This window comes from Diabrotica virgifera, chromosome 3 (assembly GCF_917563875.1).
Source record: "Diabrotica virgifera virgifera chromosome 3, PGI_DIABVI_V3a".
Lineage (NCBI taxonomy): Eukaryota > Metazoa > Arthropoda > Insecta > Coleoptera > Chrysomelidae > Diabrotica > Diabrotica virgifera.
The window spans coordinates 76,321,252-76,340,646 of record NC_065445.1 but is presented as its reverse complement, the minus strand read 5'-3'; the positions used below and the strand labels follow the sequence as shown (position 1 = coordinate 76,340,646).

Genomic DNA, 19,395 nt, shown 5'->3' with positions numbered 1-19,395 from the left:
CGTTTTTGGTCAAACGGCTGAATTTTGAAAAAATATTATAAGACTTTTTTGTTTTACATTGTGCCTTCTACCTATACCTTTAAGGAACGTACTATTTTCGGGGACACCCTGTATAAGAACATCCAAAAAAGCATAAAAATAAACAACAGATTATCCGATAGCATTATGGCGAATAAAGGACTACGACAGGGATGCAGCTTATCGCCAACACTGTATAAAATCTATATAAATGAGGTCTTAAATAAGTGGCGGAAATCATGTTCTGGAATGGGGGTACAGCTAAACGACCGACGACTCAACACTATACGACTTGCTTGACCTAGTGCAACACATATATTTGGTCTTTTGAACATTTATATTTGGTCCCATTCTCTGTGGGCCAGGGACACAAATAACAAAAGGATTAAAGCAAAGATGTTACCTGTCCTCCACTGTATTTAAGATATACCTCGAAAGTGCTTTAAAAATATGGAAACAAAAAAGTGGAACAAGGGGGATACCACTCGCTAACACTATGGTATATATGCTCAAACTTGCTGACGATGAAGTAATAATGGCTGAAGATGATCAATATTTAAATTAGAGGGACCCAAAATTCATTGAAGTGTATGATGTAAATATGGAGTCTAGAGGGGAATAAAAAGAAAACCTAATACTTGTGCATTCGAGCAGAACACAGAGATCTCATATTAGACGACATAACCACGATAAAGCACTACTAGGACTACAAATATCTAGGTATCAATATTTCGTACGAAGCAACATTAGAAAAAGCCATAAGAGAAAGAAATACGGCAGGTAAAAAGCCATCACAATATTAACAGTACTTTATATGAGATCAATCCAACAGAAAAGAAAATAAAAAGAGGATATATGAGACTAGAGTAAAAAGGGGCAGTGCCTATCTCGGCCCAAGAAACAGGTAAGTCTTTTAAAAATGTCCCAAGTAGGCGCAAAGATTAAAACCTCCCGATATAAAATGTACCAGCTCGGCTCATGGGATATTAGTTGTTACTATCAAATAATTTTACATCTCAATGGAAAATAATACATTTATAGTAAATACATATTTACCATAATAGGTACATAGAAGCTAAATTAGGTATAATTTCAAGATAAAACGTAATTGCTTTTGACTACATGAGCAGTGGCGTAGCAGTCAATAGCAGTAAACAGTCAATATGTCTCAAACATCTAACCAAGCTTTATCCTATGTATCAGTAGCGAAATCGATTCCACGGCCAACATTTCCAACGAAGAGAAACTGTTTCTTAAATTCGCAAAGAACCCAATATTTTCCCTAATCTATTATTCATTCTGCGAAGCTCTTAAAGCAGCTGAAGATAGAGACCAATGGAAAAAAATTGTTAAGAATATTGGAAGACATCACGATCCTCAGTAATGGGGAAACGATAAGAGAGAGAGAGAGAAATAATTCTAAGATAAAATTATTATTATACTAGTCCATTAAAATGTTACATTTAGGTTGAATTTCTTAGAGGAGTCAATTTTATTTTTTTAATGTGTAGGGGGGTTCAGTAGAAGCTTAAGTTCAAGTTTTTGGGGTCGCCACCCTTGTCCCCCGGCCGCCATATCGGAAAAAGGGGCGCAAAGGGTTTTCGCGCTGTATTTTCTAAACTAGGAAACCTACAGAAAATTTAATTACACATAAAATGTAGCAAATTAAATTTTCTACAATTTTATATCTATTACTGTTTATCGTCAAGTGACCAACAAAAAAGTTATAAATAAAAATATGAAAAATTTTGTAAGAAGTTTCCTTGTAGCATGTAGTAGTAGTAAAAGTAGAAATATTTGTTTAATTTAAAATATGAAAAAAATTATTCTTACTTGGAGGTACATTAGGAAACAATGATTTTGATACTACAATGCCAATATCATTTAATCCTATGTATTGGCACGCAGCTACTGCCACACTCGGTGGTGATTGGCAGGAACAGTTATTTTTACTAACGGAAAACGTATTTACTGAAATCCTGTCTCCTTTTCTTTTCTCTACCATGTCTGTTAAGTCTTTTATCATCTTGACTGCGTCTGAAATATAAATAATTAAGATATAAGAAAGGACATCGCACACATCTTATGGAAAATATAATGTCACTCAAATTCAATAAAATTTATATGAATATACTCGTTTCAATTTAACGATCAATTCTTATCATTGCGCCAACTCTTAATTTTCAATAATAAGAGCAGAAATTGATATAAATCAATCTGAAATCAAATGGGTAGGTACATAAGTTAGAGAGAGAAAAAATATTTTAAAATACCCAAATTATAGTTAGTTCATAAATCTTCTCGAGCTCTTAAGCATCTTATTATAATAGTTTCACTAATCCGCTTAGGCCCAGCGGGGTTTAAGCTGTTTTGAATAGCACCCAGAGCAATAGTGATTATAACTGACACGTTTATAGACTCCAAAAATGTGATTTCGATAAACTTTAATTGCAATTTGCGCCGTAATTAATCATAATTAAGAGTTGGCGCAATGATAAGAATTGACAGTTAATTTAAAACGAGTCTATTCGTATAAATTTTATTGAATTTGAGTGACATTATATTTTCCATAAGATGTGTGCGATGTCCTTTGTTGGTTTTTGGTTTGATCTCAGACTGACTAATTTTATTTTGCATTTCTACCGCACACATTTTTTATTGTATATACATAGGTACAGAGTGAGTTTTTTGTATGGAAACCCTCAATTATCTCGGAAACGGCTTACATGATTTTTATAGATTTTGGTGGGTAAGGGTTTTCTAATGCGGCCGATATTATAGTGGTAATTACATTGTTGTCCGATCTTCCGTTTTTCTGGAAATCTAATGGTAGGGGAGCCCAAGCGGGGATTTTTGCAGTTACTCGAGCGCGTCAGATTATTACATGGGGAGAAACCTTGTATCCTAAAAATGTACCTCTACCATATTATATTGACTCTTAATGCAGAGAGTTCGTTAAGGGGGGTCGAAAAAAATCTATCCTTAGAAAAACTCGAAATTGTCAGATTAAGATAAGGCAAGTTAAGTATATGCAAAACAGTGTATATTTCAAAAATCTGACGATTTGAGCGGGGCGTAAGGAAATGGGTGAGTCCCAAAGTTTCACAAGAAAAAAGCGAATATTTCGCGAAATGAATGACAGATCAAAAAACTAAAAAATAGGTACTCAATATTTTTTAAAAATCTATCGAATAATACCAAACACGACTTCCCACGGAGAGGAGTGGGGGGTAAATTTAATATTTTAAATACGAATCCAGCGATATTTCGCGAAATGAACATCAGATCGAAAAACTGAAAAACACACGATAATATAGTGTATTTTTGTATAGTGTAAAATATGGAATATTATTCAATATTTTTGAAAAATCTATCGAATAGCACCAAACACGACCCCCCACGGAGGTGGGGTGGGAGGTGGGAGGTTACTTTAAAATCTTAAATGGGAGCCCCATTTTTTATTGCAGATTTGCATTCCATACGTAAAAATAAGTAACTTTTATTCGAGAAATTTTTTCGAATTATGGATCAGATAGCGCTATAATCTAAAAAAACTATTGTTGTAAATGGAAGATTAAATTAAAAATGGACAAGTACCGACTAAAATGGAAAACTTTACTTAACTTTTTTTGGATTTAGGACCTACTCTTCACAACTCAATAGGTCCCCAAAGCGCTCGAGTGACTGCACATTTAGCATACTTTGCTCCCCTACCATAATGAACTTTCTTATTTCAAATGGAACACTCTATATGTTTTTTGCATCTTGAAGTTCTTAAGAAATACTGATTATTTTTCATGTTATACAAATTCCCCATTCCTAAATGCCATAATTTCGGAGTTATTGTTACATTTATTAAAAAAAAATTAAACAAATTATTAAAAACAAAAGATGAAGTAGTTTTCAATCTTATAGCAATATTAATAATATTTAAAAATATTAAAATATTACTAAAAGATTTTTAAATTGAAAACTTATTGGTCCATTTCCTTGGTAACACCTCCATGGCTTCTAAAATTTGCATGCCAGATGGATGTTGAAGCGAAGAAGACAAGAGGGAATTCAAAAACTTACAATTCACGACCCCGTCTGTTCAGTTGGTAAATTCCAACAGAAAATGGACCTAGTTACTCAAAGAAGTAACGACCAATATAAAAATAAAATAAAAATTCCATTTTTATTCAGTTGCAATGCGAAGGCAAAACAATCTTATTTTTCACTTAGAATACGGAGCGCAGTCCAGCACTCTGAATCGACGATTTTCGACTCTTGTTGGAGTCTCATCGGAGAGACGTAGGCCTGCTACTCCATACTCTAAGTGACCAACACCGAGAGTTTATCCCCCACACCGCAACTGACGTGAATGGACTAGGTGACTAGCGTGATCTGACAATTGAAAAATGAAGTAGTTTTCAATCATAATAGCAATATTAATAATATTTAAAAATATTAAAATATTACTAAAAGATTTTTAAATTGAAAACTTATTGGTCCATTTCCTTGGTAACACCTCCATGGCTTTTAAAATGTGCAAGCAAGATGGATGCTGAAGCGAAGAAGACAAGAGGGAATTCAAAAACTTACAACTCACGACCCCGTATGTTCAGCTGGTAAATTCCAACAGAAAATGGACCTAGTTACTCAAAGAAATAACGACCAATATAAACATAAAATAGAAATTCCATTTTTATTCAGTTGCAATGCGAAGGCAAAACAATCTTATTTTTCACTTAGAATAAGGAGCGCAGTCCAGCACTCTGAATCGACGATTTTCGACTCTTGTTGGAGTCTCATCGGAGAGACGTAGGCCTGCTACTCCATACTCTAAGTGACCAACACCGAGAGTTTATCCCCCACACCGCAACTGACGTGAATGGACTAGGTGACTAGCGTGATCTGACAATTGAAAAATGAAGTAGTTTTCAATCATAATAGCAATATTAATAATATTTAAAAATATTAAAATATTACTAAAAGATTTTTAAATTGAAAACTTATTGGTCCATTTCCTTGGTAACACCTCCATGGCTTTTAAAATGTGCAAGCAAGATGGATGCTGAAGCGAAGAAGACAAGAGGGAATTCAAAAACTTACAACTCACGACCCCGTATGTTCAGCTGGTAAATTCCAACAGAAAATGGACCTAGTTACTCAAAGAAATAACGACCAATATAAACATAAAATAGAAATTCCATTTTTATTCAGTTGCAATGCGAAGGCAAAACAATCTTATTTTTCACTTAGAATAAGGAGCGCAGTCCAGCACTCTGAATCGACGATTTTCGACTCTTGTTGGAGTCTCATCGGAGAGACGTAGGCCTGCTACTCCATACTCTAAGTGACCAACACCGAGAGTTTATCCCCCACACCGCAACTGACGTGAATGGACTAGGTGACTAGCGTGATCTGACAATTGAAAAATGAAGTAGTTTTCAATCCTAATAGCAATATTAATAATATTTAAAAATATTAAAATATTACTAAAAGATTTTTAAATTGAAAACTTATTGGTCCATTTCCTTGGTAACACCTCCATGGCTTTTAAAACTTGCAAGCCAGATGGATGTTGAAGCGAAGAAGACAAGAGGGAATTCAAAAACTTACAATTCACGACCCCGTCTGTTCACCTGGTAAATTCCAACAGAAAATGGACCTAGTTACTCAAAGAAATAACGACCAATATAAAAATAAAATAGAAATTCCATTTTTATTCAGTTGCAATGCGAAGGCAAAACAATCTTATTTTTCACTTAGAATACGGAGCGCAGTCCAGCACTCTGAATCGACGATTATCGACTCTTGTTGGAGTCTCATCGGAGAGACGTAGGCCTGCTACTCCATACTCTAAGTGACCAACACCGAGAGTTTATCCCCCACACCGCAACTGACGTGAATGGACTAGGTGACTAGCGTGATCTGACAATTGAAAAATGAAGTAGTTTTCAATCCTAATAGCAATATTAATAATATTTAAAAATATTAAAATATTACTAAAAGATTTTTAAATTGAAAATTTATTGGTCCATTTCCTTGGTAACACCTCCATGGCTTTTAAAATGTGCAAGCAAGATGGATGCTGAAGCGAAGAAGACAAGAGGGAATTCAAAAACTTACAACTCACGACCCCGTATGTTCAGCTGGTAAATTCCAACAGAAAATGGACCTAGTTACTCAAAGAAATAACGACCAATATAAACATAAAATAGAAATTCCATTTTTATTCAGTTGCAATGCGAAGGCAAAACAATCTTATTTTTCACTTAGAATACGGAGCGCAGTCCAGCACTCTGAATCGACGATTATCGACTCTTGTTGGAGTCTCATCGGAGAGACGTATGCCTGCTACTTGATACTCTAAGTGACCAACACCGAGAGTTTATGCCACACACCGCAACTGACGTGAATGGACTAGGTGACTAGCGTCATCTGGCAATTGAAAGATGAAGCAGTTTTCAATCCTAATAGCAATATTAATAATATTTAAAAATGATAAAATATTACTAAAAGATTTTTATCCAAATGGACCAATAAGTTTTCAATTTAAATTCAATTTAAGTGAAGAATAAGATTGTTTTGCCTTCGCATTGCAACTGAATAAAAATGGAATTTTTATTTTATTTTTATTAAAATCAATGTTTTTGGCCCGGGTAGACATTATTTTACGTTCTTTGGATCATTGGGAACAAAAAATGTCTTCTGTAATTTTTCTCTAAAGTTAATCGTTTTCGTGTTATAAACAATTATTTAAAACCGAAAAAAATCGAATAATGCCGATTTTCAAGGTTCAAAACCACAAGTAAAAAATATAATTTTTGAAATCACAAATTACCTAAATTTAAGCTCAAACCTTCTTCTATTAGCTCGCTATAAGATTTTTCGGCACGTTTTATTCTAAAATATTGTTTTTTTAATTATTATTAATAAAGCGCATATGAGAGGACGGGCGATCGGGCTAAAAACAATCGGGCATTAGCAACTAAAAAACAATCTTTTAAAATGAAAGAAGATCAAATTACTTATCGGTATCTAATTAAATAAGGCTTGAACTTGAATTAAGGTACTTCGTAGTTTCAAAAATAATATTTTTTATTTGTGTTTTTGAACATTGAAAATCGTCATTAATCGATTTTTTTTTGTTTTAAATTGTTTATAACTCAGAAATGATTAATTTTAGAGAAAAATTACACAAGACTTTTTTGTTCTTAATGATCCAGATAATCTAAAATAATATCTACCCGTCCCAAAAAAAATTGATTTTAATAATTTGTGTAATTTTTTTTTGTAATAAATGTAGCATAACTCCGAAATTATAGCAATTAGGTATAGGGAATATAACATAAAAAATAATCAGTATATCTTAAGGACTTCAAAACGCAGAAACCATACAGGGTATTCAATTTAAAATAAGAAAGTTTATTAGATTTCCAGAAAAATGGAAGATCTGACAACAATATAGTTAGTTACCACTATATTATCGGCCACACTAGAAAACCCTTACCCACCAAAATCCATAAAAATCGTGCAAACCCTTTCCGAGATAATTGAGGGTTTCCATACATAAAACCATATAAAACTCTCTGTATTTTTCAAAGTTGGAATGTATTTTTTTAAATTTTTTCAAGTAAGCCGAATTTTTTTAACAAATTACATAATTAACAACAAAAAAAACTATTTCCCGAATCGCTTCAAATAAAATGTTTTAGGCGTATATCATCGCAATCAATGATTTTCCTCTCCTAGTAATTTTTTTGAAAATTTTTTTCTTTTTCAGTTATTTCTTATTTTTTATGAAAAATGCTTTAATTAGTGATTTTTGGGTTTTTTTTTCTAAAAAACAACTAAATCAATTACAATTTTACAACAAGCTTTATAACCTTTAAGCCTTTAGTACTCCTAAGAGTCTTAATTTATTTTAATTTAATTAGCTTTTTAATTTAATTTATTTACATCCACTTTCTAAATATAACTCAATTTATAAATCATTCTTCTTCAAACTGGATCATCTGTATATTTTCATGTATATTATCAATACATTTCGGACGACCATAGCGGCTGGCTGTCAGCAGAAATCGGCTGAGTGGTTGTATCCAGCCGTGATAGGGAAAGCTTAGTAAATCTCTCAGCGGCTGACTTCCAGCGGTGACGTCTGACAGCTACTGCTGGCTCAGCTGTCCAGCCGCTGTGGTCGTCCGAACGCACCCATTCCTGAGAGTATCCTGTAACGAAAGAGTTTCGAATCGGCGCAATAAACAGTCCCCGGCTTGGGAGAATTCCAACCGTCGGAATAACAGTAGCCGTGACGTCACAGAAGCGACGGCGCTGTGAGTGAAGATCTCCAGAATATTCATTAGGCCGAGGGATATGTAGACATTTCGAGAACAGGACCTATTGGCTATTTAAGCGGAGCGCGCTGTTATTAGAGTTTAGTTTTAAGCTAAAAGTTGTAAAGTAAAGTCTGTAAAAATAAATTCGTCTGTACTGTTATATAAATAAAATCGTATATAAATACGAACCGCTTGTTTCTTTGTAATTATAAGTTATTACAGTAAATAACCGCTACAGTGGTGTTAACGGTGTGGAGTTTAAATAAATGAAAAGTGAAAAAAAGACTTTCGAACTTTATTCGTCGAGAATAATCGGAGTGCGTTAATTGTTCGGTATTCGGAAAGACTTTTAAAAGACTTTTGAACTTTATTCGTCGTTAATAATTGAAGTGCGTTGATTGTTCGGTATTCGGAAAGACTTAGACATTTTGAAAAGTACGTGTGTGCCGACCAAAGATGTTGCTACAAGAACTGACCATAAAACAGCTCCGTGAACAATTAGAAGAGTACGAATTAGACAGCAGTGGGTGCAAGATAGTCCTACATGTCCTCACGAAGAACGGAGATGACCCAGAGACGTTCCACTTATAGTCAGCAGAACAAGTAATCTTATCGAAATTAAAAACTGTTTCTGAAACGATCGATGAAACTTCTAAAATAGCTTCAGAACAACATTCTAGAAAAAGCGACGATAAATTCGAAAATGTTGCTAAAAGATTCGACGAGACTTCTCAAAAGATTGATGAAACTTGTAGAAAAAGCGACGATAAATTCGAAAATGTTGCTAAAAGATTCGATGAGACTTCTCAAATAATTAAGGACGTATGTAGTCAAAACAATGAGAAATTCGAAAGTGTTTCTCAAAAGATTGATGAAACTTTTAAAGAGGTCTGTAGACAAAACAACGAAAAACTTGAAGAAGTTTGTAGACAGAACGACGAGAAATTTGAAGAAGTTTCTAGAACATTCGATAAGATGCAGAAAAGTGTAGAGACCGTAGAAGAAAAGATCAAACAACTAGATAGCATGATAACCGATACAAAAGTACAACCATCAGTTAATGCAGCAGCGTTAGATCCTGTGGTGAAAGATGACCTACCGAGAGACGAAACGTCGCATAATATGAGATTCAAATTACCACCATTCGATGGAAAGTCCTCTTGGTCCATATATCTTAGACAATTTGAAGCTATTGCGACCGCCAATCATTGGACCGAACAAGAAAAGGCTGTTTCATTGACTGCTGCTTTACGAGGTGATGCTGCAGATATCTTAAGGTCAATTCCCAAGGGTCAAGAAAAATGTTACCAGACCTTGTTCACTCGTCTAGAAAAACGCTATGGAGATGCTCATCTACAACAAGTATACAAAGCACAACTGCGAAGTAGAAGTCAACGAGCAAGTGAGAATCTGCAATAATTTGAAGCAGATGTTGCTCGTGTGGTGCGGTTGGCTTATCCGGAGGCGCCAGACAGTATTTTAGAAGAAATTGCCGTAGATACCTTCATCAATGGGTTGAAAGAGAGTGAACTACAGAAAGCCTTACGACTAGCAAGACCGAAAGTTTTAGATGAAGCACTTGCTATTGCATTGGAGCACGAAACGGCTAGTCAAACTTCACGAAGCCATAGAGTAAGAACCATTGAAGAAAGTGACGAACACAACGATGAACCTCTGGAGGAAATGATACGGAGAGTAGTTCGTACCGAGATGCCAAAGAGACGCGGGCCTAGATGTTGGAATTGCGGCGACGTAGGCCACATTCGTCGTAATTGCAAGAAGATCGTACAGCCGTCGGAAAACTAGAGCGGGTCGACACCAAGGGGCAACTGCCGACCTCGAGAACTAAAGCCCCCATAGTAACTGTCAACCTTACGTCCTCCGGTGCAATCCACAACTTATACATCGAAGGTCGTATCAATAATAGATGTAGATCGTTTTTGGTGGATACAGGTGCAACTAGAACTATCGCACGTCCAGACGTAGTACGAGGCCACCATAAGTTATCACCTGCAACAGTAAAGCTTAGAACAGCGACTGGTGAGCTAATTAATACATATGGCGAGGCTAATATGTCGATATCCATTGGCCAGACCACAGTTGAACATCAAGTATTAATTGCCGAGATCTCCGACGAGTTCATATTGGGGATGGACGTACTAAGAAAAGTGGGGGCAATATTGGATGTTCAAAATGGAGTTCTCAGGATCAATGGTGAAGAGTTGCCCTTTCACGACGACAAAGAAGATGCCATTCGCCTACTAACTAGATGCGACGTAACCATACCCGGTAATAGTGAGAAAATTCTGATGACCATGCTTGATGGACACTGCCGAGAGGGAAGTTTAAGGATGGTCGAAGATGTGGAAAATGTCGAGTTCCTAACGGCGAAAACTTTGATAAGAGTTCGAGATGTCATCCCTGTAAGAGTTATGAACTTAAGAGAAACTGCTATCAAGTTGAGTAGAGGAGCTTTGATCGGACAGTGTGTTCCCGTGGCTTCAATTTGCTCTATGAATACCAATGAGAAATCATCGAAGTCAAAGTATCCAAAAGACCTTGTCGAGATGATCATTGAAAGATGCCAAGATCTTGATCATGAACGAACGAAAAAAGTGAGGTCTATGCTGATAGAGTATCAAGATGTTTTTGCTATTGATAAGAAGGATAAGGGCAAAACAAGCATAGTAACGCATAAAATAAATACCGGAGACGCTCAGCCAATCAGACAACGGCCTAGACGACTTCCATTTGCGAAAAGAGATGAAGCCGAAGAGATTATCAAGGATATGGACAAACAAGGGGTAATTGAACCATCGAACAGTCCATGGACATCACCAGTAGTTCTGGTAAAGAAGAAAGATGGTTCGACGCGTTTTTGTATCGACTACCGCCAGCTCAATGCGGTAACAAAAAAAGATAGTTATCCTTTGCCCAGAATAGACGATACACTGGATACTCTCTCCGGTTCTCGTTGGTTTTCCACACTCGATTTAAAAAGTGGATATTGGCAAGTAGACATGGAGCCAGTGGATCGGGAGAAAACCGCATTTTCGATAGGATCAGGGCTTTGGCAGTTTACGGCTATGCCGTTTGGTTTATGTAATGCCCCTGCCACATTTGAAAGATTAATGGAGGCAGTTTTAAGAGGTCTACCATGGAAAACATGCCTGGTTTACTTGGATGATGTAATTGTGGTTGGAAGGTCATTTGATGAACACGCCAAGAATTTAATAGAAGTCTTTCAACGATTGAGGGCAGCGAACTTGAAGTTAAGTCCGAAGAAATGTCACATGTTTCGACGAGAAGTTAAGTACTTGGGACATATTGTATCGAGTAACGGTGTAACAGCTGATCCTGAAAAGATTGAAGCAATTAAAGATTGGCCAGTACCAAAAGATAAACATGAAATTAGAAGTTTCCTTGGCCTATGTACATATTACCGACGATTTGTCAAAGGATTTGCGAATATCTCCAAGCCCCTAACAAAGTTGACGGAGGAGGGCAAAGAATATATATGGAGTGAAGAGTGCCAAAAAGCTTTCGAACAACTACAAATGGCTCTGATCAGTGCACCGATATTAAGCTACCCGGGACAGGCAGGAAAATTTGTTTTGGATACCGATGCTAGCAACAGTGCCATAGGAGCTGTTCTCTCCCAAATCCAGGATGGACAGGAAAAAGTCATTGCTTATTTCAGCAAAGTCCTGTCGAAACCAGAAAGAAAATACTGCGTTACAAGAAGAGAACTGCTGGGTGTAGTGAAGGCTTGCGAACATTTCCATAAATACGTGTATGGCAGAAAGTTCCTTCTTCGAACAGATCACGCTGCTCTAAAATGGCTCATACAATTCCGTAATCCCGAGGGCCAGATGGCAAGATGGTTGGAACGATTACAAGAATATGACTATGAGATAGAACATAGGGCCGGAAGAGTTCATTCAAATGCTGATGCCCTTTCGAGACGACCATGCAGTGCAAATTGTAATCACTGTGCCAAATTAGAGGAACGATTTTGCCCCGTGAGACGAACCACCGTAGTTAATGCACAATGGCAGCCCCAACAGTTACAACACGCCCAAGAAGATGATCCATGTATAAAAATAGTATTGGATTGGATGCGTCGAGGTGAGAGACCTAGTTGGCAAAACATTAGTGCATGTAGTCCGGAAGTCAAGGCCTACTGGAGCCAATGGAATTGCCTGATACTAAAAGATGATCTCCTGTACAGAACCTTTGAGAACGATGATGGTACAGAATCTAAGCTTCAGTTGATTGTACCTAAAAGTAAAGTGTCAGAAGTATTGCGTCAGTTGCATGACGGTACATCAGGTGGACACTTTGGTATTACGAAGACTCTGCAAAAGGTTCGAGAACGATTCTATTGGGTGAACTGTAAAGATGATGTAAGAAGATGGTGCCGGAAATGTGAACTGTGTGCATCCGGTAATGGTCCAGTTGGTAAAAAGAGAGCACCCATGAGACAGTATAATGTTGGCAGTCCTATGGAAAGAGTAGCAATCGACATTGCAGGTCCATTTCCAGAAACTGATGCTGGAAATAAATACATCCTGGTAGCCATGGATTATTTTACGAAATGGACCGAGGCCTATGCATTACCAAATCAAGAAGCTGTTACTGTTGCAGAGGTACTTGTTAAAGAATTCTTCAGCCGATTTGGTGTTCCCTTGGAGATCCACTCCGACCAAGGGCGAAACTTTGAGTCAGCTCTTTTCCAAAACGTTTGTAAATTGATTGGTGCCAATAAGACCAGAACAACACCCCTGCATCCTCAATCAGATGGGATGGTCGAGAGGATGAACCGAACGATGCGTAAACACTTGTCCAAAGTTGTATCTGAACATCAGCGAGATTGGGACCAACACATTCATTTATTCCTGATGGCCTACCGCTCGGCCGTAAATGAAACTACAGGTCAAACACCAACCTGCCTGATGTTGGGTCGTGAAGTTCGTTTGCCCTGCGACCTAGAGTTTGGCTGCAGACCTTCCGAGGAACATGTTGCAGGCGAAGAATACGTCGACCGCCTGAAGTTACGAATGAACAACATTCATGAACTTGCCCGACAACACATCCAGATAGCCAGTGACAGAATGAAAGATCAATATGATTCTCGATGCAAGAATGAAAGCTTCGAAGTAGGTGATCTTGTCTGGCTTTATAATCCACAACGTCGTCGCGGCTTGTGTCCTAAACTGCAAAGACAATGGGAAGGTCCGTATGAAGTTAAGAAGAAAATAAATGACGTAATATACAGAATTAAGAAGTTGCCAAACGGTAAACCAAAAGTTATTCACATAAATCGTCTTGCACCATATGCTGGCTCAAATGAAACAGAAGAAGCCCGAGTCCTCCAACAGGAGATGAAAGACGCCGCACAGCCAAGTTTTAATCAATTTATGTCAAATTACGCAGCGAGAAAGAGTGCTAGATTCGGCGTGACCACAGAAGTTCAGCAAGATCTGTTTGGTGTTCCAGAAAACGTCTCTCTAGCCCACTGTGTTGCCCAAGACCTCGAGATGACCAAAGGAATCTCGTCCGTATTCAATAGAAAGTTCGGCCGCCTGGACGAGTTAAGAAATCAACAACCTAAAATTGGAAGAGTACTGCGATTGGAAGATGGTCCTCGATCTTTGCTGTATATGGTGACCAGGAAGTCTTATACGGACACGCCAAGCTACGAGAACATATGGCGTGCTCTAACTAATTTGAAGAAAATCGTGTGTAATTATGACATCAAAGATTTGGCTTTACCAAAAATAGGCCATGTAGTAGAAAATCTGGATTGGAAGATTGTGAGAAGCATGCTTGAGGTGGTCTTCAGAGAAACTGGCGTACGAATTACTGTGTGTTGCATGAACCCGAAGATGTCGGATCCTTCAAAGACAGTTTTTCTTTTAAAAAATATTTCCCATATAAATAATTAATCATAAAAATGCCACAAGGAAATAGCTTCAGAACAACTTCAAAGACAGTAGACTGTTATTTCTTTTTGAAGGGTGTATGCAAAGCTGGAGAGTCGTGTAGATTCCGCCATCCTGAGCCTTCATCTAGAGTTGCTGATCGGGACGCTCAGATCTTAAGAGGGGAGCAGTGTAACGAAAGAGTTTCGAATCGGCGCAATAAACAGTCCCCGGCTTGGGAGAATTCCAACCGTCGGAATAACAGTAGCCGTGACGTCACAGAAGCGACGGCGCTGTGAGTGAAGATCTCCAGAATATTCATTAGGCCGAGGGATATGTAGACATTTCGAGAACAGGACCTATTGGCTATTTAAGCGGAGCGCGCTGTTATTAGAGTTTAGTTTTAAGATAAAAGTTGTAAAGTAAAGTCTGTAAAAATAAATTCGTCTGTACTGTTATATAAATAAAATCGTATATAAATACGAACCGCTTGTTTCTTTGTAATTATAAGTTATTACAGTAAATAACCGCTACAGTATGCTTGAGATTGAGAATGACAACTACGAGTACAATACTGGGACCGCACTGTGCTCACCGACCAAACAGTGGCACATAATAGACCAGATCTCGTATTAGTTAATAAATTCACGGGACAAACAACACTCATTGATGTGGCGATTCCTAACAACAATAATCTACGTACTTTTACTGAAAAGATCGCCAAGTACAGAAATCTGGAAATTCAAATACAAAGACAATGGAGAATGCAAAGTACCCAAATCTAGATAATAGCATGTAGCTATCAATTACCTGTAAGTTCTGTAGGGATATTTAAACAATTTTCAAGAGGGCAATCTTTTATCGTTTTACTTAATTTTCTAGCTAGAACATTTAGATTTGATTCTTGTAACGTATTTTCAGTTAAAAAATCTGAAACAACGCAATCTGTATCTTTCATATAATCATAAGTTGCCTCCAGTTGTTCTGTACTAACTTCTTCTTCGTTGTAAACATCCTTATTACTAGCTATTTTTCTTTGTGTTATTCGCTTTAACGTTTCTGCTTCATTAACCTTCTGATTTACTAAATCTTCCTCTAGCTTTGCACACAATCCATCTAATACCTCCATCTCATTTCTTAATCTAAAAATAAAGAAATATATTATCCTGTAAATAATATAACAAGCGAGAGTTTTACTTTAATAAAATTAAAATAATATTAAAAATAAAACTTTATTGTGACAAGTTTTCTGTTAACACCTTCGTGGTTTCTAAAATTTGTAAACCAAGCAATACTGGAGCAAAGAAGGCTGAGGAAGATCTAAAAGTTGGACCTCACTTCTCGCCTGTCTAGCGCGGTAAAATTCCAACGAATGATGGGCAGAATAATCATATTTTGAGGTCTAGAACCTACCACTCAGAAATTGGACATTCTTAATAAATCACCTTGTATAAATATATAAATTTATTTTTTTATATGGAAAAATATTTGCAACATATCGTAATTGTTTTAAATAGATTTGTTTGCCTATATCGCTGGTCCGGAACAAGAATAACGTAACTGTAAAAAGCCAAATTTCTCAGGAGAACAAAAAAAAAACGATTTTTAAATATTTAAAATAGGGATTAAATAAGGAGTAATCGTTCAGGAGCATCGGTATGGTATTAATTCTTACAATGATGGCTTTTATTTTTATCCCTATTGATTTGAATATCATTATTTTAATTTAATACCCCCATTTTCAACTCTATCTACAGTGGCGTCATTGTAAATCTTAAAATTTTTCTGTTTTTTTTTTTCTAAACAAAAAAAAACGATTTTTAAATATTTAGTATGCCGTTTATTCTTACAGCAATGGTTTTTATTTTCATCCCTGTTAGTCAGAACTTCATTATCTTAATGTAATCCCCATTTAAAACCCTATTTACAGTTGCTTCATTATTCATCTGAAACAATTGCTCGAATGCAATTGCTTGAAATCAATTTGTCGAAATCAACTGATCGAAAATCAATTGCTCGACATGAAAATTGCTCGAAATACAAATTGCTCGAATAAAAAAGAATATTATATATCTAAAATATTTATTCACAATAATACACATTAGGGTGATTGATTAGTAGGGTAAAGCTCAATAGTTCCGCTATAGTAATGTAATAGATAGCAATAAAAGTTAATAACAAAAATTTTAGCCACCTTTGAGCTTCACATTACAAAATTAGTTAGAATGTTACAGGGTGTTCAATAACACAGTGGCAGACCAAACTTATGTTTTTTTAAATATAACACCCAATATTTTATTTTATATTCGAAATCCTGTTAACTTCTCCATCACAAAAATATAAAGGTTTGTAATGTTATACAGGGTATTTACAAAGTTATAACCAATTTTGTATGAAAATCGTAACAAGTTCAACTCCCTGTATAAATAAAAATAAGCACAACAGCAATGGATTATTAACGCCATATTTTTTTATTTATTGTCAAAATTTTTAAGAATTATTGATATTGCTAATTTTCTTTATATCAAATACAGGGTGAGTCAAAACGCAAGTACATTATTTTCTCAGTAATGTTAAATGGAACACCCTGTATTTTATATCATTATTGAAAAGTAACATTAACGTACTTTAATTTTTATAGAACATTCCCTATGCCCAAATTTATTAGTTTTCGAGATATTTTCATTTTTCAGAGCAAATTATTTTAGGTGTTTAAATTAATCTAAATTTTAAGTAAGCCATGACTGAATTGACAATTGAAGATTACCGATTATCAATCCGGTAATCAATGTAACACTGTAGTAAATAAAGAAATAAAAATTATTTATTTAGTAATACATTTTACAAACAAAAACACAACCACTACATGCAATATTTTTGAAACAATTAAAAACTGTCTTTTTATGTAAATGCAACAAATAAACAAAGAAAATTAGTAATAAATTTTACAAAAAAAACACATAAACACAAAATATAATATTTTGTGAAGACAATTAAACACTACTTTTGTATGTAAATGTAACAATGTAACAAATAAAGAACGAAACATAATTTATCAGTAATACATTTTGCAAAAAAACATGTTTGAAAAAATTAGAAGCTACTTTTCATAAAATATTTTTATTATTTAATTACGTAAGGTGTTCAAAATTATCTCCTAACACATTTATCTACGCCTAAAAACGATCATTAAATGAGCTACTTACTCTACGGAGCATTTGTAAATTAACACATCGAAATACACTTTGTATTCTATTTTTCATCTCATCCCTTGTTGTTGGAGGTATTTTATAAACTTCATTATTAACGTAACCCCAAAAAAATCAGTCCAGTTTATTAAATTCTGGTGATTTGGGTGGCCACGCTACTCGTCCATTGAAAAATGAAAATATCTCGAAAACTAATAAATTTAGACATAGGGAATGTTATCTAAAAATTAAAGTACGGTAATGGCACTTTTCAATAGTGATATAAAATACAGGGTGTTCCATTTAAAATTACTGAGAAAATAATGTACTTGCGTTTTGACTCACCCTGTATTTGATATAAAGAAAATTAGCAATATCGACCATTCTTGAAAATTTTGACAATACGTTAAAACATATGACATTAATAAACCATTGTTGTTTTGCTTATTTTTATTTATACAGGGAGTTGAACTTGTTACGATTTTCATATAAAATTGGTTATGACTTTGTAAATACCCTGTATAACAATTTGTTGAGGCACACAACAACTGCCTCAGAGAAGCTGCAAACGTGCCCAGATACGTCGCCGAACGGTTCTTATTTAGAGACCTAAAACAAATAAGAGTACTGGATATTATGGAGGAAAAAGCCAGAACAAAATTTGCTGAGCTAGAAGACCACCCAAACCGGATCTTGCAAGAGATATTAAGGTATGATGTGTACCATAGATGGAAACATAGGAGACCCAAACAACAAATATTAGTAAATATATAATAAAGGCTAGATAATCGTAGCTCTATCAAAAGAAGACAACTTGCTCACCTTTGGCATCTCATTATATTTATTAATGTTGATTTTTATAATTTTCAGACATCCCTCAAAAAAATATACAAAAAACTTCAAATCGGCTTCAGCCACTAAAAAAATCAATAAAATAAAATATTAACAATAGGCGAAAGCCACAAAAAAAAAAAAATTAGTAACAAAACCCAAAAAAGGGCATGAGGGGCCCACATCCTCGAGCGCCGAGTCGCCGAACTGGACAGAGCCCAGAGCGGGGACTCGGCGCCCGAGCAAGCAAAACAGATCGAAGATAAGTCACTAGAGATAGCGGGAATAGAGCGCCTCACGCTGGCCTGCATTGATCGGGGTAGGATTTCATATGGGAGTCCGTGTACCCAAGACTCCCATATGATAAGCACTTTGCTGATTGAGAGCCTCTATAGCGCATCAGAGTGCTATCGGGGGGTAAGTGGATGGTCTGGAGCATTGAAGCGGGGTGGAGTAATTCCTGCTTACGGGAGTTAATCCTCCTCGCCCCAATGAATTGTATCACCCGAATGTCATTCTCTAGGGGTGAGCAAGTCTCTCAGGCTGGGTTAAATCACTATGCTTGCTTGCTTGGGAGTTGAACTTGTTACGATTTTCATATAAAATTGGTTATGACTTTGTAAATACCCTGTATAACATAACAAACCTTTATATTTTTGTGATGCAAAAGTTAACAGGATTTCGAATTTAAAATAAAATATAAGGTGTTCTATTTAAAAAAACATAAGTTTGGTCTGCCACTGTGTTATCGAACACCCTGTAACATTCTAACCAATTTTGTTATGTGAAGCTCAAAGGTGGCTATCATTTTTGTTATTAACTTTTGCTGCTATCTATTACTATAGCGGAGCTATTGAGATTTACCCTACTAATCAATCACCCTGTAGACATAAGAAATATACTTGAAATGGGACAAATTATGTGATCTCCATGTTCCACGTATATAATCCACGTATGTTCCACGTATAAAATCGTATATTAATTTTTGCTGAAAAAGTAGGTATTTATTACAAATCTTAAATATCTTTGAACTTTTACAATAATAAGAAAAATAACGGTTTTGATTTTCTCTCATTATGATAATTAGGGTTTATAATAATTTTCATGTAT

General features: G+C 35.7%; 1 protein-coding gene across 3 annotated transcripts in view; it reads right to left on the bottom strand.

Annotated features, from left to right (window-relative positions):
* LOC126881154 (uncharacterized) overlaps positions 1-19,395 on the bottom strand; it is a 209,976-nt gene that overhangs the window by 139,309 nt on the left and 51,272 nt on the right. For all 3 annotated transcript variants that reach the window (XM_050645229.1, XM_050645230.1, XM_050645231.1), the window contains exons 9-10: positions 15,077-15,408; positions 1,852-2,055 (exon numbers count right to left, since the gene is read on the bottom strand). In XM_050645229.1, coding sequence (XP_050501186.1) covers positions 1,852-2,055; positions 15,077-15,408 — 536 coding nt within the window. The remainder of the gene's footprint in view (positions 1-1,851; positions 2,056-15,076; positions 15,409-19,395) is intronic.